Source organism: Schistocerca gregaria, chromosome 8 (assembly GCF_023897955.1).
Source record: "Schistocerca gregaria isolate iqSchGreg1 chromosome 8, iqSchGreg1.2, whole genome shotgun sequence".
Classification (NCBI taxonomy): domain Eukaryota; kingdom Metazoa; phylum Arthropoda; class Insecta; order Orthoptera; family Acrididae; genus Schistocerca; species Schistocerca gregaria.
Window position 1 is genome coordinate 96,490,987 of NC_064927.1, and position 25,311 is coordinate 96,516,297.

Here is a 25,311-nt window from a genome sequence, read left to right on the forward strand (position 1 = left end):
TTGGCCTCCCAGGTGCCCAGACCGCAGTCCATGCGATTATTGGCTTTAACGTTACCTGAAGTCGCAAGTGTATCATGATCGACCTACATCTCTAGGGATGCTGAAAGACAACATCCGATGTCAATGCCTCACTATAACTCCAGACATGAGTATCCCCAGCTGTTTACATAAATTCCCACAAGAGCATCTAGGGTGGACCCTGCTCATAATTCTGATGAAACTGTTCTGTCCCATAAAGAATATGATGCTCTATGTCATAAGTGAATGTAAATATACCTTTGATTATTTCTGTATCACAAATAAATGCAACTGATCAAATGGCAGGTGCTACCAACATCATTCCTTTACACAGGCCAAAGATGTGAACTGACCAATTTTGGGTTGCTATTAATATGTATTCCAGGAATTTGGAAGACTCAGCTATTAACATTTATTTGTCACCATATTTTATTTCACAATATTCCTGTTTTTTTGTTTTTTGTTTTTTACTTTGAGTGGCAGACCATTTGATATGAACTAACCTGGAGCATCCTTGTATGTAAGCTTCAAAGTGTACATATATGAACTAATTGGCAGCCTTAAATTTGTCCTAGGTGTTAAAAGATGTAGTTAATTTTGTGTAGTAGAATGATTCTTTTTTTTCCATTATTACACTGTATGAGAACTGTATCTGTAAAATAAACATTCCATTGATACAACATACTGCTTTTGACTGTACAATAAAATGCTACCTCACTTCTTCATCCCTTGACTTTAACTGGGCACTGCTCACTCCTGTCACAGGTCTTGTTCCCATCAGTGTTGGGTGCATGTAAGCAGTGGAACAGTATAAGTGGACCTGCATACCTCATGGGATTCTTGAATGTGTAAATTAGTTCATAATGCACTGCTGCACAATCTACCACAATCATGGTAGGTGACATTACAAATGGCTTGTGCCAAGAATGAATTTTGCTTTTTTGTGTGTTGTATTGTATAATGTCAGGATTGTTGTGTTGCACTTTGTTTCATAAGCGTCCTAATGATGTGTATGTATTTCCAACATCAAGTCAGGGTTGGACAAGCAACTTATATAAGAAATTATTTATTGTAATTCTGTCACAGTTGCATTTTATTAAACTGGTGGCTAGTTTTGAACTAATAATTTCATTTTCAAACCAGCTCCACTAATAGTGCTTGATTAAGTGACAGTCAGTTCACACATACTTGATAAACAGTCATATGGAAGCCACACCAATTTTGCAATGTAGACGTATTGCTGTTGAGTTCAGCTGCACTTCATAAATACTAGTGCAGCTTTAATAGGCCTGGCTTGAAAATGAACTTGGTAGTTCAAAACTAGTCACCAGTTTAATAGAACTCAATTGTGATGGAATTATAATGAAGAATTTGTCCCAGTGATGTCAGATTTCCATGCAGTGGGTGAACAGGCAATGCAGATTTAGTTGTATCATCAATGGCAAGCACTATGAGTTGCTTGAAACAAACACACTTATATCAGTGTGCAGGCATCCATAGAAAAATGCTGTAACAATGGTAAGTTTGATAACAAATTACTATTTTAGGAATCATAACTGGCTGAAAGTTCCTTAAATTGAAAAACTCAGTAAATTATTCAGAGCAACTTCTGAAGTCTTGCAGGTAGAGTCTGCATTCTTTATTTGGAGCTTATGCTGTGTTATAGTGTACTTACCCCTCTTTTAAAATGTGATTTTAATTAAATATGTGTCTTTGTAGCGAGTGCTCGATGTCGAAGATGAGCAGATGAAGAACATAACAGGAGGCCTGGATGAACTAAACAGTATTCTCACTGTCACTCAAAAGAAACTGAACAAGTTTAAGGTACGTTATACTAACTACCAGTACAGTAAAACTAGGATGTTAATGTGGTGCTGTAATGTAATTTTGCTTAGCATGCATGGTACTTCCCTAGGTCGTGTGTGGCAGCCTAACGAATCTGCTGAAAATAAGAATTGGCAAGGAAGATGGCAGCTCAAGTACCTGCAGCACAGACTGCAGCAGATCTCTGGGCTCTGGTGCTGAGGCAGAAAGGAAACAGGATGAGCAACAGGATGCAGAAGCAGAGAAGGAACAGAGTCCTGTAGTGAACAGTCCAGGTATGTGGAATGAAAGGCTGTCCTGGAAACAGGATTTATCAATGTTTGAGTGGTTTATAATTTTTCTCTGCTCATCATTTGGGACCACGGTTTGATTATTGAAGTCAATAGTGTTCCAAGTCTTATACGAGGACCAGAATTTGAATAGTGGAAACACTGCTGTGGAGACACAAGGCAACTGAATTAAGTAACATCACTTATACCACATGCACATAGTGAATGGACACTGCCTTCCAACATCATGTGCATGCACAGTTAGCAGAATGGGGCCTCCTGTAGTAGATGGTCTAATGTAGTGCTGTCATTATGATTTTGAAACAGGAACAACTATTTGGATAAAAATTAAATATGCCAGAGGGCATACAGCATAGCAATGTCATGAGGCCCTTGGAGAGGCTTCAAGATAATGTACATTGCATTACACAACAGTGGCAAAGTGGGTAAAGCCTATCAACAAGGGATATCAAAATTTGGCAGACATTTCTCTGTCAGCTCATCCCTGAAGAAGCATCTGCTCTTACCACATTACTGGATGGTGATTGATGCCAAATAATTCATGAGATTACAAGAGATAAGATTAGTGCATACAACTATGCTTCACATTCAGAACTAATGAGAATAATTGCATTATATTAGATTCGGCACAGGAAATGCAGAAATGGCTACAATACAGTGCTGCCCGGACCCACTTAGAATGCAATGAACATGAAGGAGAGTCTGTCTTACAACATTTCATTATGCTGGGTGAGACATGGAACAAATCATACAAGCCACGGCTAAAATCTCAGTTAAATCAGTGACAACATTATGGGTCCACATGATGATCATCAGAATCCTACCAAAGTGAAAGCTTTGGTGATTCTCATGTATGATTGTGATGATGTTCCTATAACACATACCACTCACTAACTGCAAGCTCTCAGCATGCTATGTTGCTGTTCATTTTCGGAACACAACCAGTGACCATATTTGAGAAAAAGTGGTGACAGTTTCTGCAGAATTCACCCATCAATTGCAGGACAGTGCTCAGGTGTGTACAGTGCAACTGTGATTGATTTGTTTAACTTATGGGGCTGGCAAGTGCTGTACAGTCCATCACACTCTCTGAACTTGAGCTGTTGTAATCTCATCTTGATTCCTAAGATGAAGGAAGTAGTTCATGGCATCAGTTTCAGAACTGTTGCAGAGACTCGTTGGACACCAATTCACTCCATTCAGACTATCAACACAACTGCCACTTCTAAAGGTATTCTATGACTTCCACATTGGTGGCAATGGACTATACACAATGTTGCTGACTACTTTGAAGGACAGTAAAACTTTGTAATGTGAATCTGCTTCATGTCTGTAGTAAAGAACGAGCGATCACTATTAAAGTTCCAGTCCTTGTCCCTGACTATTACAAAATAATTGTTCCAGCAGTTATGCATTCCTATAATTCCTTACATTTATTCATTAGTCTTATTTCATAAAACCATTGTGGAGCAAAACCCTCAGAAAAATAGGAAAATATGCTAAATCTATAGTTCATAAATAAATCCAGTCCTGTCACCACTGCTGTTGATTAAGTGTTTCATTTCACTTGTGGTGCCAATCACATGATCATTTTCAGGTAGCAGGTGTGTGTCATAATGGCCCAACAAATACATATCACATTCTTAGTGTAATGACACACAATCTAAATTACCAGAACAACTGTTAATCACCTAGTTTGGAGGAAGTGCTTTGTTAATGCTCCATGATTTTCATTATCTTGATTGGTATAAATGGATGCTACAGTACTTATCTTTGACCTGCTAGTGTAAAAGATGTTACCAATTCAGCTAAGTAAAATATTTATGGAATTGTTCATTAGTATATACTAAAGATGTATTCACAGTGCTGATTCTGCCTGTTAATGTATGACTTGACTTACTTCTTGTCCTTGAAAGTTTTCTTTCACAACGCAATTTAGGGTACACAGTATGCAAATAAATGAACACCACTTGCTCAGAACAAGCAATTTAATATGATTAAATATTAAGGACATTTTATGCAATTACAAATAAATAACATTTAGGCACAGGCACCAAGAAATAAAAGAACAGTGTGGCAAATTGCATACCAAGTCTTGTATATGAAATTAAACTTATACCACAGACTATCTACAGACTCAACATCAAACCAACACCGACAATGATAGTTCAGGTGCTGGCCAGAGTGGCTGAGCAGTTCTAGGCACTACAGTCTGGAACCGCATGATCGCTACAGTCATAGGTTTGAATCCTGTCTCGGGCATGGATGTGTGTGATGTACTTAGGTTAGTTAGGTTTAAGTAGTTCAAAGTTCTAGGCAACTGATGACCTCAGAAGTTAAGTCCCGTAGTACTCAGAGCCATTTGAACCATTTTTTTGATTGTTCAGGTATACATGTCAGTGTTGCAAGTGTAAGAAAAAGAGATAGAGAAAATATATGAAGATAATGAACGGATAATTCATTATGTAAAGGGAGATGAAAATCTAATAGTCATGGGGGACTGGAATGTGATTGTAGTGGAAGGAGTAGAAGAAAGTGTTATGGCTGATATGGGCTTGGTAATAGGAATGATAGAGGAGAAAGACTAATTGGGTTCTGCATAAATTTCAGCTAATAATAGTGCATACCTTGTTCAAAAATTGTCAGAGGAGGAAGCATACTTGGAAAGGGCACAGGAACATTTCAGTTAGATTACACCATGGTCAGGCAGAGATTCAGAAATCAGATATTGGATTGTAAGGCATATCCAAGAGCAGATATAGTTTCAGATCACAATTTAGTAGTGATGGAGAGTAGCCTGAAGTTTGAGAGACTAGTGAGGAAGAGTCAAAGACCAAAGAAGCGGATACAGAAGTATTAAAGAATGAAGAGATACGTTTGAAGTTCTTTCTAGTACCTCCCGCCGTGAAAGTCGAACACGTGCCAGAACAAGTGGACGTGGCCAGCCCATAGAGGACTTCATGTCCACGGCGGCTCTTCCGCGCAGCGACTCTCGTGCAGCAAGGGCGCCACCACTACACCACGTGCAGACCACAGCCAATAGCAGCTCCCTCCAGTTTCGTATATAGGGACCCACTCTGCCCCAGTCCAGTCAGTCTGGTACTCACTCTGGATTGCGTCTCTATCTTGCCGGTACTGCATTCTGGTTGTTGCTCATTGTTGACATTTGCCTGGCTCTGGTTCCAAGTTGATTTACTGTTGGTGTTTGGTGTTATGGTTTCTACAAGCCTCCATTGTTTATCTCTTCCTTGTTGTGTCAGTCATAGTCGGTCGTTGTTGGTTGTTGTCAGTTGTCATTGGTCTGTCGTCCGACTCGTCCTTGTGTTTACCCGGTGGTGTGTGCTCCACCACCGGCGGCTTCCCCACCTGGCAGTTCCGATCCACAGCCCGAGGTGTTCCCACGGTTTGTTTTGGTTACTACATTCTCCAAGGCTACTGATACTGAGGTAATGAATAGCTCAGTAGGCAGTTCCCAGCTGAAGAGGAATGGACATTTCTAAAAAAGGCAATCACAGAAGTTGGAGAGAAAAATATAGATACAAAGATGGTACAAAAAAATACAGAAATACAAGTCACTTAGGAATGAAATGAATAGAAAGTTCAGGGAGCTAAGATAAACTGCAAGGACTGATTCAGCATATAGAAAAGACAAAACAACCTTTAGTGAAATTAAAACCCAGAGTGGTGACAGTAAGGGAAATTTCACTGTTAAATGCAGATGATAGCTGATAGGTGGGGGAGCACTCCAGTTTCTATGAAGGAAAGACTTGTCTGATGGTGTGATAGAGGAAGAAACAGGAATCATTGTAGAAGAGATAGGAGATCCAGTATTAGAATTGGTATTTACAAGAGCTTTTGAAGACTTAAGATCAAAGAAAGTAAAAGGGATACATAACATTCCATCAGAATTTCTAAAATAATTGGAGGAAGTGGCAACAAAATAACTATTTGCATAGGTGTGTAGAATATATGAGTCTGGTGATATAACATCTGACTTTTAGGAGAAACATTATCCATGCAATTCCAAAGACTGGAAAAGCTGACAAATGTGAGAATTATCTCACAATAAGCTTAGTTCATGCATCCAGATTACTGACAAGAATAATATACAGAGGAATGGAAAAGATTACTGAGGAGAGGTATATAACAAGAGATATGGGTAAATCCTACTTTACATCCACAATGCCACTGGTATTAAGGACCAGGAATGATTGTAAAATTAATGAGCAGGAAGGTGCATCTACATGGATCAAGGGTGAACTTGTATGTAAAAATATTTAAATTGTTAGTGGTGTAACTCATTATTACAAAAATTAAATAAAATTTCTCTATTCCACCGCAAAAAAAAAAAATAAATAAATAAATAAATAAATAAAAAAAAGCACACTGATTTTTCCAAAAGCCGAAAAGCTAGTATTTTGTCTTTAGGAAAGAAAAAAGCACCAGAGAGGCAGCTCTGATGTTGTGGTTGATAATAGAAGCAAGACTAAAGAAAAATCAAGTAACGTTTGTAGGATTTACCAACCTGGAAAGAGCATCTGACAATGTAAAATTGTGCAGAATGATCAAAATTTTGAGGAAACTGGATGTAAACTATAGGGAAAGGTGGGTAATATACAATATGTACAAGAGCCAAGACTAAGCAATGAGAGTAGAAGACCAAGAACAAAGTGCTCAGATTAAAAAGGGTGTATCCAGGAATGTAGTCTTTCACCCCTTGTGTTCAATCTATACATGAAACAAGCCATGAAAGAAATAAAAGCAACCTTTGAGAGTGGAATTAAAATTCAAGGCAAAAGGATGTCAATGATAAGATTCACTGATAACATAGTTTTCCTCAGTGAAATCAAAGGAGAATTACAGGATCTGCCAAATGAAATGAAAATCTAATGAATGCAGAAAATGGATTGACAGCAAGCTGAAGAAAGATGAAAGTAATGAGAAGTAGCAGAAATTAGAACAGTGAGAAACTTAACATCAGAATTTGTGATCATGAAGTATATGAAGTTAAAGGCAGTAAAATAACCCATGAACGTTGGCAAAAAGGGCATTTCCTACTAGTATCAAGCATGGGTCTTAATTTTAGGAAGAAATTTCTGAGAATGTATGTTCTGAGTACAATATTGTATGGTGGTGAAAGATGGACTGTGGGAAAACAGGAATGGAAGAGAATTAAAGCATTTGAGATGTGACGCTACAGAAGAATGTTGAAAATTAGGTGGAGAGTGAAGGAATATGTGGAAAACACTGACAAGAAAAAAGGACATGATGGTAGGACATCAGTTAAGACATCAGGAAATATCTTCCCAAGTGCTAGAGAAAGCAGTAGAGGGTAAAAACTGCAGAGGAAGATAGAGATTGGAATAGACCTAGCAAATAACTGAGGACATATGTTGCAAATGTTACTCTGAGATGAAGAGTTGGCACAGCAGAGGAATTTGTGGCAGGTTGCATCAAACCAGTCAGGAGGCTGATGACTAAAATAAAAAATGTATGTGACCATGTACAGATGTTTAGAATTACAAAACTATACATTACCTCAGACTGTACATGGCCTGCAATCAGTGTAGGTCTAGGAATGTTTCTGGAGAATCACCTTCCATTCAGTTTGTGTATTATTTGACAAGTATCAGCAGTGGTTGGATAACTGTAATAAACAAATTGCCTACCATTGTAGAGACAAATCAGTCAGCAACACGCAAGTGAATATGAAATAGACAAATCAAAAACATCAATAAACCTATAGATCATAGATTCTTCAAAATTATGTTATTGGAGCACATGAGAGGTTAAGGAGTAGGAGAAACAGCACATAATACATGAAGGAGTTATGTCATCAAATGTGAAGGAAGAGGCACAAGCCGTACATAAAAATTTGAGGGTGACAGTCTATCACATTCATTTATTCCCATTGCACCAGGAAGGGAGCCTTCAGGGATGTGGAATGTGTGAAACTAAAGTGTACTAACAACAAATCATGGCCAGCACTAATCTGTTCTCACTGGCAACTATGGGAATTTGAGATTACTTGTGTGTGATTTTTATACTTACATGACCATACATACACTTTTAAATGGCGTTTGTGGATAGTAATAAAAGTGAATTAAAGATGTGGGAGAAAATGACAGCCTTGACACAAATTCACTGCTCCTTCTTTCATATTTCTCAACTACTGTTTTCATATGATATTTCAGATGAAGTACACTATACTCTCACTAATCCATCCATTCCTGGCACATATGGGTGCCAGATCAGTGGAACTGCCAGATTATTAAGTGTCTGAAATTTATTTTATTCAATTTTTTTTATTTGAAAATGTAGGGGATAAAGTGTACTGTACTTTATTAAATTGAAGGATATGATTTTAAAACATAGAGAATATATTTTATTAAATCCAAAAATACATTAATTTACAAAGAAAACTTAGTCCTTGAGTGTATACTGTACATAGTTATACAGTGACATCACTCACTATGAAACATGTCCCTAATTTTTAACTGTCGCCAGCCGGCCGCTGTGGCCGAGTGGTTCTAGGCACTTCAGTCCGGAACCGCACTGCTGCTATGGTCACAGGTTCGAATCCTGCCTCGGGTATGGATGTGAGTGATGTCCTTAGGATAGTTAGGTTTAATTAGTGCTAAGTCTAGGGGACTGATGAGCTCAGATGTTAAGTCCCAAAGTGCTTAGGGCCATTTGAACCATTTTTTAGCTCTCGCAATGATGATATGTGGTGGTGGCATGCTTTACCACCTAGCTGCTTGACAAGCATTACATCGGTACTGCATGTATCTGGTTGTGGCATAATGTATGCCAGGGAAGTCTCAGCAGCTTCAGCACCAGCAGTGTGAGAAATCTTCATGCTCTCTCCTCCTGTGTCCTCTTCTTCATCACTTCCATCATTACTTTTTTGGGCACTTTCGATTATTTCTCATCTGTTAAAAGTTTGGTCTGTATCACAGTTTTCCTCATTGAGCCACTTAGTAACATTTTCATCATCAATTTCCTCTCCCCATGGAAGGTTGTGAACATGTCAGTGTACAAAATAATTGATAATTCCGAATTGAGTGGCTCACCGCTGTCACTCACTACTGGATCCAACTCTGCATCAATGGATGGCCACAATTTTCTCCAGCTCTTCATTATGGTAACACTCTCCACTTTATCCCATGCTTTGGCTGCTTGGAAAACAGCATCACAGATGTTAATTTCTTTCCATGCCTTCAGCATAGGCTCAGTTGAGTGGTTTTCACTTTTGTTGAGCAAGGATACAAGAAATGAATGTCGATAATGACATTTAATTGATTCCAAAATTCCCTGGTCCACAGGCTGTATTAGGGCTGTCACACTGAGTGGGAGAAAGAGTGCTTGTACATGTATATTATTGGGCTTTAGAGAAACATGTGAAGGATGACTGGTAGCGCTGCAATTATCAAGATAGCTTTCAGTGGAAGCTTTTTCTTTTTTAGCTGTTTTCTCACTGCTGGTACAAAAATTTCCTGGAACCACCAAGAGAATATTTGTGTGTCCGTCCACGCTTTCTTCTGAGCCCAATACTGAACTGATAGAGTATTTGTGTCAGTATGTTGAAAACAATGTGGATGTTGGGATTTTCTAATCACCATAAGCGGTAGTTCATGACTCCCATTTGCATTACAACACATCATTAATGTTACGCACTGTTTCTGTTGCTTGTAACTGTGTGCTTCCTTCTCGTTCTTGGCAGCTAATGTTTTTGAAGGAAGGATCTTGTTAAAGAGGATTCCTGTTTCATCAGCATCATACAAGGCATCAGCAGTTAAATCTTACTCCTCTATTATCTTCCATATCTTGCTTAAAAACTCATTAGCATCCTTATCATTAGCTGAGCGACTTTCCCCAGTGATTGTCAGCTGCCGAATGCCATGTTGTTTTTCCCAGTTTGACAGCCAACCTCCAGTCGCTGCAAACATGTGACTACCGCCAAGTTGTTTGTTAAATAAAGCTGCTTTTTCCTTTATAATCGGGCCACTGACTGGAATTCCTTTACTGGGTTGTTGTATGAACCATCGATAAACAACTGCGCCCAGTTCTTCATTCTCACTCTTTTGCATAACTTTCTGTTTTCCCAACTCACTATCTATTTGTGTTGAGTAATATTGAATAACATCTTCTTTCTTTTTGATGTCATAAACAGATACTTGTCCAACATTGAACTCAGCAGCAATGGGCTTTCTGCAAAGAACCTCAATTTAATTTTTCTAAAACTTCAAGTTTCTGCTTGAGGTTTAGTGTAACATGTTTCTTTTTAGAAAACATGATTCCGAACTGTAAAAAAATCTACTATTTCAATTACAGTATATAAAGCATTGGTTAACTAAGTATTGTTGCACATGATAATTCATAGTGCATGTGTTTTTGGATGTGTGCCAGATTACTGAGAGACCAGACTACTGAGGGCTGAATTAGCACGAATCTAGTGTATTTATTAATTAATGATCTTTACATTCCTGAGTCCAAATGTTGTTGTCACTTTTAGGAGTGGCTAAAGAAATATTATTTTCCTTTCTTTCTGGATATCTTAGGATTTTCAAATTCCTGTTCGATATCTGCCAGCACCAGAGAGTAAAACTCCACCCTGAATCGTAAATGGGGATGCAAAAGCTTTATGTAAATTATTTTGACTTCTAGTATCCTTGTTGTGAATTGCAAAGTACATCCTAAATTCCCTTTAATTATTAATCACAAATATCATTACAGAATACATATTGACATTTAAGTGTAAGCATCCTTATGTGCTTGAAGAAGCATGTTCTACTGTTCTCCTGGTTGTGTCTAGTATGAATGTGCTTGAGCCATTTATTGATGTACTGTGTCAGCAGAAAACATCACAGTTTCTGGAAAGTCTGCCAGTGCCCTGAGCAAAACATTTATGTACATAAAGAACAGAAGTAGTCTCAGCATCAAACCTATCAAATACTATGTTTAATGATCTATTAAATTCCGGGTGTGCAGCTGTGTAAACCCCACTTCCTCTCCTAATATTCAGCCATATACCTTCTGCCCATCTTTAGAGTGAGCAGACAGACTGATGGTGTAATACATGTGCCATCCTTTTAAAAGTGCAGACCATGCCATTGTGCATGTGCTAGCAGATGCACAAGTGCCACAGATGTTGGTCATTGGCAAAAAAGTATGCATAAACGGAATCTGTGACAATGGGGTCTATCCATGTTGGGATATCAATGTATCATTGTGAACTGCATTGTAGTGATATCTTTATGTGTGTATTAAAGAGAGTGCCAGATTCCAAGGTTTGTCCAGGCTGAAATCCTTACCTCTATTAATTAAATTCTTTGCCAAATGAATGTCAAGTGATTCTGTCACCATAGAGTCCCAAACATATGAAACTGACACAAGAATTTCAATTTTTTTATACCAGTGTTTTTAGAGGATTTTGTAAAACCCCAGCCTTTAGGAGTTTCAAGTCATCTTCAGTGGAGTCCAATAGTGCTGTTTGTTGCCTTCAGTGGACAGAAAAAAGTCACTTTAATTTTGTGTCGGGTGAGGATCTAACCTATTTTTGATAGTATGTTGGGAAAGCCAAAGACTTAAATTTCTTTTTCCTTATCTCTTATGTCCACTTTAGGTTTTATTTATAGCATATTATGTATGTATTGTGGAGAATACTCATTTTCTTCAAAATTTTCTTCTACGAGCAGAAGCTCATCCTACATATTGCTCTCATCAGTAGTTCTATGGGCTTGGTGAATCGTAGTTCTGTAAGAGTTGTCTTCTGATAACTGGGTATCATCACAAATAGATCAGAACTTAGCAGACCCAAAGGTAAAGCAACTTTTTAACCTACCCAGAAGACAGGATTCTGTCAAAGATGACTTGATGCTCCACAAGGCCAGGGTTTACTAGATCCCTTGCATGTATGGCATTTCATATGTTAGACATCTGAACTTGTACAGCACTTGGAAGATGCACAGAACACCACAGGTACACATGGATCCCTCATCCCAATAAACTGGCTGCTAGTTTTGAAAACGTGAGCTAATAACTTTTGTCATCATTTTAACAGATGAGTGATGGTGGAGTATCCAATGCCTTTCTGAGTAAACCTATTGTAACTGCTTCTGATGCATCATTTTTAGGAAGAATTGATAGGCAACAGTGTGAATTTAACATTATTCTTCTCACCATTCTTTCATTAGATGGCGGAATATTATTTGTCTTTTGACTTTATTCATTTCAAACCTAATAATGCTTCAAATTATTATTGCCTTGTCCTTGGAATTGCAAAATTTTTTTATGCATATTACAATATTTCAGTCTTTTTTATGACACATTGAAGAATTTTGCAGGTATGTTTGGAGTTCATTAATAATTCTTGAATAGAGTTAGTCCTCTGCAGCAAACAAAACTCTCTCTTCTTTGCACAAGATACTTTGAGTCCAAATCTAAGCTACACCCTTTCTCAACATCAACTGTAATTTTCCCTAATCCATTAAAAGGAATATTGCTGTAAGAACATTTTTAGGAAAGAATTAAATTTATCATCTACTGAGAGTTCTCGGTACATTTCTCCCCATTGCCCATCCAGTGAATTCTCCTAAAATAGTGTACCTGAGTCAGCATTTACAGTACTTCTGTGAAAGTTTTTTTTCTCTTCTTAGTGAAGTAATCAGAAACTGCCAGTTCATCTTCGCCAAAGCAGTTATAATCCCAATAGTATGCAGTACCTTTATTACACCAGAACATTCTGAGACTCAGAAATAAAGTTAATGAACTACTCATTTGTATTGATGAAATGAACTCATCTAACCAAATTGACCCCCCATGAGCCATGGTGGGGAGGCTTGCGTGCCTCAGCGATAGAGATGGCCGTACCGTAGGTGCAACCACAACAGAGGGGTATCTGTTGAGAGGCCAGAGAAACGTGTAGTTCCTGAAGAGGTGCAGGAGCCTTTTCAGTAGTTGCAGGGGCAACAGTCTGGATGATTGACTGATCTGGCCTTGTAACACTAACCAAAATGGCCTTGCTGTGCTGGTACTGCGAACGGCTGAAAGCAAGGGAAAACTACAGCCGTAATATTTCCTGAGGGTATGCAGCTTTACTATATGGTTAAATGATGATGGCGTCCTCTTGGGTAAAATATTCTGGAGGTAAAATAGTCCCCTATTCGGATCTCCGGGCAGCAACTACTCAAGAGGATGTCATTATCAGGAGAAAGAAAACTGGCGTTCTACGGATCAGAGCGTGTAATGTCAGATCCCTTAATCGGGCAGGTAGGTTAGACAATTCAAAAATGGAAATGGATAGGTTAAAGTTAGATATAGTGGGAATTGGCGAAGTTCGGTGGCAGGAGGAACAAGACTTTTGGTCAGGTGAATACAGGGTTATAAATACAAAATCGAATAGAGATAATGCAGGAGTAAGTTTAATAATGAATAAAAAATAGCAGTGTAGGTAAGCTACTACAAACAGGTGGTGCAGAGCTTCAGGGAGAGCATAAGGGAACAATTGACAGGATTGAGGGAAAGAAATACAGTAGAAGAAGAATGGGTAGCTCTGAGGGATGAAGCAATGAAGGCAGCAGAGGATCAAGTAGGTAAAAAGATGAGGGCTAGTAGAAATCCTTGGGTAACAGTAGAAATATTGAATTTACTTGATGAAAGGAGAAGATATAAAAATGCAGTAAATGAAACAGGCAAAAAGGAATACAAACGTCTCAAAAATGAGATCGACAGGAAGTGCAAATTGGCTAAGCAGGGATGGCTAGAGGACAAATGTAAGGATGTAGAGGCTTATTTTACTAGGGGCAAGATAGATACTGCCTACAGGAAAATTGAAGACCTTTGGAGAAAAGAGAACCACTTGTATGAATATCAAGAGCTCAGATGGAAACCCAGTTCTAAGCAAAGAAGGGAAAGGTGGAAGGAGTATATAGAAGGGCTATACAAGGGCAATGTACTTGAGGACATTATAAAAATGGAAGAGGATGTAGATGAAAATGAAATGGGAGATACAATACTGCATGAAGAGTTTGACAAAGCACTGAAAGACCTGAGTCGAAACAAGGCCCCGGGAGTACACAACATTCCATTAGAACTACTGACGGCCTTGGGAGAGCCAGTCCTGAGAAAACTCTACCATCTGGTGAGTAAGATGTATGAGACAGGCGAAATACTCTCAGGCTTCAGGAAGAATATAATAATTCCAATTCCAAAGAAAGCAGGTGTTGACAGATGTGAAAATTACCGAAGTACCAGTTTAATAAGTCACAGCTGCAAAATACTAACACGAATTCTTTACAGACGAATGGAAAAACTGGTAGAAGCTGACCTCGGGGAAGATCAGTTTGAGTTCCGAAGAAATGTTGGAACATGTGAGGCCATACTGACCTTACAACTTATCTTAGAAGAAAGATTAAGGATAGTTTCTAGAATTTGTAGACTTAGAGAAAGCTTTTGACAATGTTGACTGGAATACTCTCTTTCAAATTCTGAAGGTGGCATGGGTAAAATACAGGGAGCAAAAGGCTATTTACAATTTGTACAGAAAGCAGATGGCAGTTATAAGAGTCGAGGGACATGAAAGGGAAGCAGTGTGTAGCCTCTTCATTGAGCAAGCAGTAAAGGAAACAAAAGAAAAATTCGGAGTAGGTATTAAAATCCGTGGAGAAGAAATAAAAGCTTTAAGGTTCGCCGATTACATTGGGATTCTGTCAGAGACAGCAAAGGACTTGGAAGAGCAGTTGAACGGAATGGACAGGGTCTTGAAAGGAGGATATAAGATGAGCATCAACAGAAGCAAAACGAGGATAATGGAAGGTAGTCGAATTAAGTCCAACGATTCTGAGGGAATTAGATTAGGAAATGAGACACTTAAAGTAGTAGAGGAGTTTTGCTATTTGGGGAGAAAAATAACTGATGATGGTTGAAGTAGAGAGGATATAAAATGTAGACTGGCAATGGCAAGGAAAGCGTTTCTGAAGAAGAGAAATTTGTTAACATCGAGTATAGATTTAAGTGTCAGGAAGTTGTTTCTGGAAGTATTTGTATGGAGTGTAGCCATGTATGGAAGTGAAACACGGATGATAAATATTTGGACAAGAAGAGAGCAGAAGCTTTTGAAATGTGGTGCTACAGAAGAATGCTGAAGATTAGATGAGGAGATCACATAACTAATGAGGAGGGATTGAATAGAATTGGGGAGAAGAGGAGTTTGTGGTACAATTTGACAAGAAGAAGGGACCAGTTGTTCTGAGGCATCAGGGGATCACAAATTTAGCATTGTAGGGCAGTGTGGAGGGTAAAAATCGAAGAGGGAGACCAAGAGATGGATACACTAAGCAGATTCTGAAGTATGTAGGTTGCAGTAGTTACTAGGAGATGAAGAAGCTTGCACGGGATAGGGTAGCATGGAGAGCTGCATCAAGCCAGTCTCAGGACTGAAGACCACAACAACAACAACAACCAAATTGACATAATCTGCCTCTCTGAACATCAAGTGACCACTGGTATAGATATGTTAGACATTTCAGGGTTTAAGTTAGCTTCATACTTCTGCAGAGTAGATATGGATGGAGGAGGAGTTGCCAGATTTATTAAAAACTGCCATAAATTCAAGAACATTGACATTGATAAATTCTGTTTAGAGCAGCATCTAGAAGCATGTGTAACACTAGAGTTCCATAACAGATCCTATATAATAGTAACTATTTACCAAGCACCTGCAGGAAATTATAATCTATTCATAAATTATCTAGAAGCTCTTTTGGGTTATTTAACAGGAAAAAACAAAGAAATTTTGATTGCTGGTGACTTTAGTACAGATTTTCTAAAGCAATCTTCCAGTAAACATTTACTGCAGTTAGTAATGTTGTCTTTCAATCTAACTCACACTGTAAACTTTCCAACTAGGATCACTAAATTCTCTTGGACATCCATTGATAATATTTTTATAGACAAATCATAGGAACAAAATTATATCATAAAACCTGTAATAAATGGACTATCAGATCATGACATGCAGCTCCTTGTTTTAGATGTAAATTCTAAACAGATTATCAAGACTGTTAAATCTGAGTACAGGAGAGTAGTCACTCAACCAAAAATTGAGTGTTTTAGAAAACTGCTCAGAGATATGAACTGGAAAGATGTTTATAGTGCTCATGACATGAATGAAAAATACTCCATAACCACTGTGAAGTGCATGTGGAAGGTACTCTTGTGTTGTACCAGTTTCTGAGGCTCCTTCCCTTTTCATTCAATTATGGAGTGTGGGAAAAATGATTGTGTAAACTCTTATCTGTGCACTGTAGTTAGCCTAATCCTGACCTTGCAATCATCGCAAGACACATAGGGTTTTATAGTTCATTCCTATATTCATCTCTTGTAAATGAGTCTTGAAATTATGTGAGTAGTCTTTCATGGAATCGGTTGCATCTGCCAGCTCACGTTTTTAGCAGCTGTGACACTCTTCCATGGGTCAAACAAACCTGTGACCATTCCTGTTGTCCTTAGTGTACATCCCATATCCACTGTTAGTCCTTTGGAGACCAGTTGGATTTCCCTATCATTCTATCAATAAACTGCTTTAGGTATCATTGAGACAATTTGATTTTTTCATTTCATATCCCTACAGATTGTAACATCCAGTTATTTGTATGAGTTGACCAATTGCGGTTGTATCTCACTGATGTAGCAGTCATAGGATGCTATGTTTCTTTTCTTTTTTTTTCATTTTGTGGTTAATGCAGTTTTTGAACATTGTTGATCTTGATACTACTCTGAAATCTTATCAAGATCAGACTAAACATTTGTGCTTTTTTTCAATCAGAACCTCATTACATATAACTGCATCATTTGTGGAAAGTCTGATGCTATTATATTGTCTGCCAAGCCTTTAACATGCAAATGAACCGTAAGTGTTCCAACACGCTTTCGAGAAGTGCATCTGATTTTACTTCTTCATTTGTCAATGATTCCCCATCCTAGATAACATGCTGTAGCCTCCATAAAAATAAATCTTCAATCCAGTCACAAATTTTATTTGATATTCCATACAACCATATTTTCAATAATAAATGCAGGCATGCTACCAAGTCAAACGGTTTTCAGAAGTCAAGAAATGTGTCTATGTGACTGCCTTGATCCATGGATTTTAGGATATCTTAAAGTACATCTGTACATTATTTTACCATTTAGATTAGATTATTACTTATCATTTAATATGTATGGCACCAATATCAGTATGAAAAAAATTGTAAAAATTTCTTTCTCACTACATGACAGTGCTACCACACCTTTTTAAGTGTGTCATGTGTCCAAGGCAGACTAGATACTAGTTGATCACTCAGAGAAAAAATTTGGTGAATAATCTAGAATAGTGTGTAAAATCATTAGTATTCAAGGTCATGATGACTAAGATAAATTGACGTTGTTATTGCATTGCATTTTTTTCATTATAGAGCTACAATTAAACCAAGTCACACAATTGTAGGCGTCAATGCTAATTAATTATTTCCTGTAGTGAACATGGATGTTTGTAATGTTTAAATAATTCCGTGTAAATAATTTTTTGTTTCAGAAAAAGAAGAGAAATCTGTAACATCACAGAGAGCACTGAATTTAGCTGATAAAATAACTTCACAGACAGATCGTTTGGATGCAATGATCATGAAAGCTGAGCAGGCAGAAGTAAGCATGTCCCACCAGAACAAGCAAATGCGATCTTTTCTCAGATAATAATTTATCACTCTAGTGGATACCCTTAAGACATATCTTAAATATGACCAGCTGCTGAAGTCTTAAACTGAGAATTGTTTCCAATATTTTGGGGATCTATTGCTTCTTTCTGTGATTTTTTATATGAGTAAATCCATTTTACCATCAGTAGTACAACTGCAAAAGGTTTCAACAATGTTTTTTTCACGATAACAACCAGCAGGTATAATTAATGATTTTACAAAATTAGTGCACTAGATCTGTGTTAAAGATGGGTGACAGGCCTTTGAGGTATAAGACTGATCATCCGGCCACATGTTTATAATAAGAGAATAAACCGGACACATAGCTGTTGCATTCCTGCCTATAGCATTGCAGCACTCACATTTTCATTAAGCTCAATTTTGTTTGAAGTGTAAGTGTTGGTGCCATAACTGAAACACTTGTCTGTGCTTTCATACAGAAGATGTTGAAGTGGTGTAGTAACATGACAAATGGCTTGGCAAATTTCACTTTTCAGGATTTAGGCCAAGGTCTAAAGCATATTTTGGAGCCTAACATTTCATTTTTGATTATCTTGTTGCTGACAAATCCTGCCATTTTGGTTCCTAGAGCACACTTGGTGGACAAGTTCTTAGATTATTTTCTTGTTATTGTTATTATTATGATTATTATTATTTACACAAAGGCCCATAATTTATCTTGCTTGTCCAGCATCCTTCTTTACTGATGAAATTTTTCTCATGTTTATAAACTTCTATAACCTCTTACTAAAAAGTGCATGGTCAGACTTAATTGGTCATGAATTCCATAGATAAAAATTATATAAATTGTGGTCTGGTTTGTATATAAGGCATTTGATATCATTGGAGATAATCAGCAGCAAAGGATACTATATATTGCTATAGTATTCATGGAGTATACTTCTTAGCAGACCAGTGATTATGTATGAGACAGGGTAGGGGTATGTAGCGGGGTGGGTGTGAGCCAGAGGAAGGGGCAGAGGGTTCTGTACTGCGATCATCAGTGTCATTAATAATTAATAAATGATGTGCCAAATCATGTACTGCCAGTGGATGACAGTGGTATGTTTGTTATAAAGATGAATAAAGCTGATTTACATGATAGAGTCATTGTAGCAAGAGAGCAAGCAAGCAAATTGTTTAGACAAACATTCATTGTGAATGACAAAAAAGAAAGCAATTTAAATGAACTTTAGCCATATGAAGAACAAATTAGAAAGTAATCTAACAATAGCACTTGTTTAGACAAAAATTCATTGTGAATGCCAAAAAAGAAAGCAATTTAAATGTACTTCAGCCTTATGAAGGACATATAAGAAACTAATCTAACAATAGCACTTGGCCCACATAAGATAGAGCAAACACTCTATATTACTTTTTTAGGTGTGTTGATGGAAGCACATTGGCAGAAACATACAGAATCATTAAAGAAAACATTGAATCAATAGAGCTGTGTTCTAAATACACTTAAAAATTTCTGTAGTATTAAAACAATTTTCTGTAACTACATTGCTGCCATGCATGGCATGTTAAGATAAATCATAGCCTTGGTGGAATACCAGTCTGCCTTAACACTGATTTGTACTTTACAATCATATAAGTATATTTTTAAGAAATTTTAAATCACAACCCTACAAATAATGTAGATTTGTTAAAGTGCATGTTTCTGAAGCTACACAATGAATTCTCAGTCATACAGTCAATTCCATAACCACGAAACAAGATATAGAGATGATTTTCATAGAGAAATACACACAAAAGGCAAGTATCAAAAAGTGCACTGTGTTAGCCAGAAATTCTGTTTAGTGCACTGTGTAAGGAAATAAAGACATCAGAATTCCACACATTTAATCAACAACAGTTTTTATAGTATTGAAGAACATGTGAATCATCAGCATTCAAAGTAAGGAATCCTCCCAAAGCAGGTCTGAGTGAGCTGTCCTTTCTTTTAAACTTTCTCCTTACCTCATCCTCTCTCTTCCCCTAGGAAGGGGCATAGTACTTACAAAATAAACTGTATCGTCACGTACTTTGGCAGCAAAAATATTTTTGGCTCCTCAAGCTAAGTACTGGCTGATAACTCTGTCTCATAATAAAATATAATAAAAGATTTTTTTACTGCGCTAATTTATATATTGCCTGTTGTTATGTGTATGGCTTCATGTTCTACATAAGAATACTTTATTAACTAAAATGTAATGGTAAAATTGTTTCATGTCTTACTATCAACATAAAATCCTAGATAATTATATATTGAGATAAAATGGCGCTAATAAACTGAAATGAAGTGAATAATGGCAACATAAATTCATAAATGTGAGACCAACTTCAGTAAAAAAAGGAAGGATGCTTTAAATTAGAGTAATGTTGCGTGATTAGGAATAGGTGATTTTTTCAGCTGTATGCACCATGTAAACATTCAAAGAAGCAGTAAATGATTTGTCTCCCACATGAGGAGACAACATATTACATACAAACATATGCCTTAGACCACAACCCAAATCCCTAAAAACAACGGTCAACAAGAAAACAAATTTCTCCCTCAAAAGTGTGCATTTTCTGCACACCATCTCTTAACACTGATGTTTCTGCTATTAAAAATGTGGTTGCATAGATATAGTTTTCTGCAGTTTTTAATACATTATGTCAGTTTGTGCATATGTTTCTGCATGAACTACATTCTTTTTTTTTAAAATAAGATGAGGGCGCTGAGGTAGGTTATATAACATTATTTCATTCATGCTTTACGTGCTACTGGTGAACAATTTACTAATGCTGTGGCAGTCATGCTGTAAGTCTTAAGCTTTATGATGTACAAAAAAATTATAATCTAAGTGTAACATAACAAACTGAAATGTAATTCAAGCAGTTTAGTATATAGTATATTGAACCTAGACATGGTTAAGTTTTGAAAGTGATATTTGGGATAATATTTAGTTAACAATATTCCTGATAACTTCACTACAACGAACTCTGCTTAATATTGTTATGACATTGTAATAACAATGAGCTAATTACTGATGACAGTGGAAAACTAAGAAAGGAACATTAGTTATAAGTGAAAAAATAAAGAGTCAAGCTTAACCTTTGGGATATAGTCATAATTATCGTAAAATATTGAGTTCCTGCATCAGTGACATTTCTGTGATATCATACAGGAAAAAAGGTAACTGAAAACCTGGAAAGATTTCTTTTCTCAATATTTCAGTGAACAGTAAGACAAACTCGGTAGATAACAAATGGAGAGATTATCTTTTCTGTTATATTTCTCTGTGAGGAAATAATTATTAAATATGAATGTTTTTAAATCAGTTGCTTTGTTATGTATCCTGGCTGTTATATAATTCTCAATAGAAAGATTTATGATAGCTGTGTTTGTAATTTGTTTGGTACTTATTTGGGCCTGTATAGTGATATCTATTTTGAAAGGCCACTTCAAAAATCTCAATCATCACTACAGGTACTGCATGAGATATATTACTAAAACATATTCAAAAGAAAAAGGAAAGAGAACATATGGATCTTCTTGTAAAAAGTGCTATGCAGCATTCATAGTCTTTTCAAAGTTAGCTTCATGGGAAACTGATGTCACTAGTGCTATTCAAATTTCTCATTCCACCGGTGTATTATTTATAAATGTCATAATGGATTTTCAGTTCATCCTACTTTTTTAAATGTTTTACTGAAAATAATTTTTTCTTGTGAATGTAATAGTCCATAATTTAATTATTGAATAACATTTATTTTACATTCTTGTTGCCACATGAACATAAGCCAAGTACTGTTTGAAAAATATTGTGCCAAAATCTATAACTGGGTGAGCACAGTACTCATAATAATGGAAATTAAACATCTAAAAAATGTGACGTGCTATAGTCAACTTTGGAATTCACATTGATGCTGTAAGTCATGTAGCTACACTCAACAACTTTTTAAATCATTGCATATTGTTGTTATGGAAGCAAGTTTAATTATTGGACTTATATGATCATTTAAGCATCTATTTCATGCTGTCAATTTCTGAATTCATCATCAATCCTCCACTGAAGACAGTATTGATTTTGTTAGGTAGAACACTTTTACTGAATGATAAGACTTACACATGCAGGAAATATTTAAACACCTGTTAGTTGCCACAATACATGGCATGGTAAGGGTTACCAAATCCATCATAAAAATAACAGTATTAATGATTAGACAGTGGAGGCTTTCTCAGTGAATTTCATTGATGGAATCTCCTTGGGTTATCACCAAGTCATGGCATTGTGTTGTCACAATGTTTCAACAAGTTTTGTACACAGCATTGAAGTAACAAAAATTTCAAGTGGACTGCAGCTTTTGTCAGAATTAAGAAAAAGATAAAGGTAATAGCAAAACTTTTATCTTTTTTTTAAGCAATTTCTGTAACTCTTTTCTCCCTACTTGTAGTTAGTTGTTTTTGCCATGGAATGAAGAAAGTCTGTTCTGGACTTCGCATTGTTTGCAGGAAAAACAAAGGCAAAGATAATGACTGCAACTATTTTTGCAGCCAAAAACAGAATTTTTGTAGGTTTAAAAATTCCTTTTTCCCTCTGTGACTTTTCTGCAATGTCTTCCCTCTTGTACAGCATCTAAATAAGACCTCATATCATGGAGACAGTTTAATTGGTTGTCAAGAGCAAATGCTCTGAAAAAAAGTTGGAAAGAGTATAAATCTATGTAACCTTAGTACCTTGACCATTTATTTTCTTTTATTTTAGGACAAAAGGAACTAATCACACAAAGAGAGGCATGAGATGGGAACCAAAAGTGAAAATTGTTGCCCAAACAATACTCTTTCCTATTATGTAAGATACAAAATGTCTTATGATGATAACTGCATGTGTACTGAGTATCTCTCTAAGACACCTCTTCGAAAATTTGTTAATCTTCTTTTAAACCAAGAAATGTTCCAGGTGAATTGAATGTGTTGCCATACCACACAGAAAAGTTTAATAATATGCTTATTGACAATTGTCACTCAGTATCTGATCTCTCCATAAGCATATGGGATGACATAAAATATGGCTATATCTCTGTGGAGAATGGGCATATCTTTCAAGTATGGAGTAATTGTTGATTAAGAGCCATACAATCAAAAGGTTTCCTTGAATATTTTCTAAGTGTCCGTGCTCATTACGTAATGGCTATTACAAGGTTGTTGACACAGCAGGAAATGTTAATGGGGGAAACATGTTTTCTGAAGTTAGGAAAGGAAAAGAGATGCAGATCTTCTGTTGTCCCAGTTAACACAAGTTATCATAGCTTCTTTATAAACTGATACAGTTCCTTCAAAATGCATATGTAGCTGAAGTGACTATACTTCTAGACAGAATGGCTATTGGACATGTCTCCATGAAAACGAAAGTACTTTGAGCTCTGTTGAACAGAATTACTAAGTCAGATTTGTAAAACACTGGTATGCACTGTCATGTTCACTTCATCAGATTTATTTTCATCTTGTCAATGTTGCTCCTGAAGACTCTCCCTCAAGTCAGTACAAATTATGCACTATCTCCTCTATGCACTAGAACAGATTTCAGCTTTGTAAAAAAGTTAAAAGATTGGACTCATCCACAGCTGGTGGTCTCCCATAGTGCTACTCATCTTTCGTGCTAGTTTATTCTTTCAGCAAATTCTTTGTCCATTTGTGAACATTAACCTTCTTGGTGGTGTTATCTCTATATATATACTCTGTAGCCTTCTGTAAATGTCAGACAGGTAATACTCCTTCTGCACTAAGAACCCATTAATGGGGAAAAACATACTGTGAGGCAACTATATAGAGGGAACTCTCTCCATTTCCATGTGAATTTAATAAAGAACTTATTATTACTTTTCTATTACTTGTGATAGAGCCCTCAGATTACTTGACAAAATAATGTAATGGAAAGAAAAGGAACAATTATGATCAAATTCTTCAGCTGTATTAGGCTTGCATTAGTGTGGTAAATATTTTCACTTTCTGTTTGTAATAAAGGAGATTTGTACAATGTTTTAAGTACTGTCAGTTTTGATTCATCATTTTTCCAGTTTGTTGATTGTTATTGAATATTTAACTAACTTGAATTTTGGGAAACACTACTGGATGTATCACTTATCCTCACAAATAATGACTCTCCCTTCTCATTTCCAACTGGCATTAGTCAAACCAATATCTTTATAAAATCTAATATCCATTTTTGGTTTTTGGTACCAATTCAGTCCTGTTTTCAACTTAACATTGTTACTTAGGCAAAGATAAGAAAAGATTACATCTATAGCACACTCCTCATTGGCCTTTTTTACGGGTTTGTAGCTATGACATTAAGAAGCTTACTGTATTTCAGTTTCAGTGGAGGCAATGTGTGGCAACAAATAAAGATCAATAAATGTATCTGTGGCTTGATAAGAAGTACAGGAATCTTGTGAATTCATTACAGATGTATTACACATGAAGGTAAATATTTATGTTCCCTTAAAGTTATCTATAGGTATTGTCTAGGATTGCTCTGCTATTAGTCAGCTGTTCAGTGTCAACTGTTGTTTCACTTGTAACTCACGTAAGATACAGACTTTTTTAAAACTTTATCATCTTCTGCACATAATCATTCTACTTAATATAATGTTTCTGTAAATATTTCACTAACTGTTGATGTTATTGTCAGTGTGCTTTTATATGCTAGTGAATTATGATGAGCAGTGCCTTTAATTGACTGTTTACCTGTTTTTCAAGCCCTAAGTGTTAGAAAGTGATGTTGGGCATAATCTTACCTGCAGTAAATGTTAGATTTTAGTTATTGTGGTTAATATCTTGTTACATTATTTTTATAGTTATGAATTTTTACCTAAGAACATGGTACAAGTTACAAGTAATTTTTTATGCTTTTAAAGTTTGTGTAATGGTATATAAACTACAACTAAGATGTGTCATTTGAAAAATGTTTTGTAAAATATACTTGTAATATGTTATTTAGTCTATTGATTATGAAGGCAATCAGACAACAATTTACTAAGAGCTGTGAAACAATTGTGAGCATTCATGTAAAAATAAATATTTAATGTGTGATCATATTTAGTTACTTTTAAATATTTACATGTAAATTAAAAACGCCAAATGTATGTAGCTTCAGCACTGCCACTTTTCTTTAACTCATTGCCACTACTTTCTTTACCTTCAATATGTATACCAGTTTTGACTAATGTGTACCTTATGTCGCAACATACATAGGAATTTAAAACAAACCCAAAATGTCATTTTCTCTGTACGCAGTGTCCATTGACAAATATCTGCAAATAGTAGCAATGTGATGTTGTAACACATGGTGAAAGAACTGTTTGTGACATACAGAACTGAATGAACATCTATGGTAGTAACTCATGGTGGTACTTGACATAACAAAAGCGTAGCAAGATTACCACAGAATTTGTAAACATACACAGGG

At 36.4% G+C, this 25,311-nt stretch overlaps 1 protein-coding gene across 1 annotated transcript in view; it reads left to right on the forward strand.

The window, feature by feature from the left end:
* LOC126284657 (uncharacterized) overlaps positions 1-24,998 on the forward strand; it is a 127,615-nt gene extending 102,617 nt beyond the window's left edge. The window contains exons 2-4 of the mRNA XM_049983762.1: positions 1,738-1,842; positions 1,934-2,117; positions 17,710-24,998. Of these exons, the coding sequence (XP_049839719.1) occupies positions 1,738-1,842; positions 1,934-2,117; positions 17,710-17,867 (447 nt within the window). The 3' untranslated portion in view covers positions 17,868-24,998. The remainder of the gene's footprint in view (positions 1-1,737; positions 1,843-1,933; positions 2,118-17,709) is intronic.
* Positions 24,999-25,311: the final 313 nt, after the last annotated feature.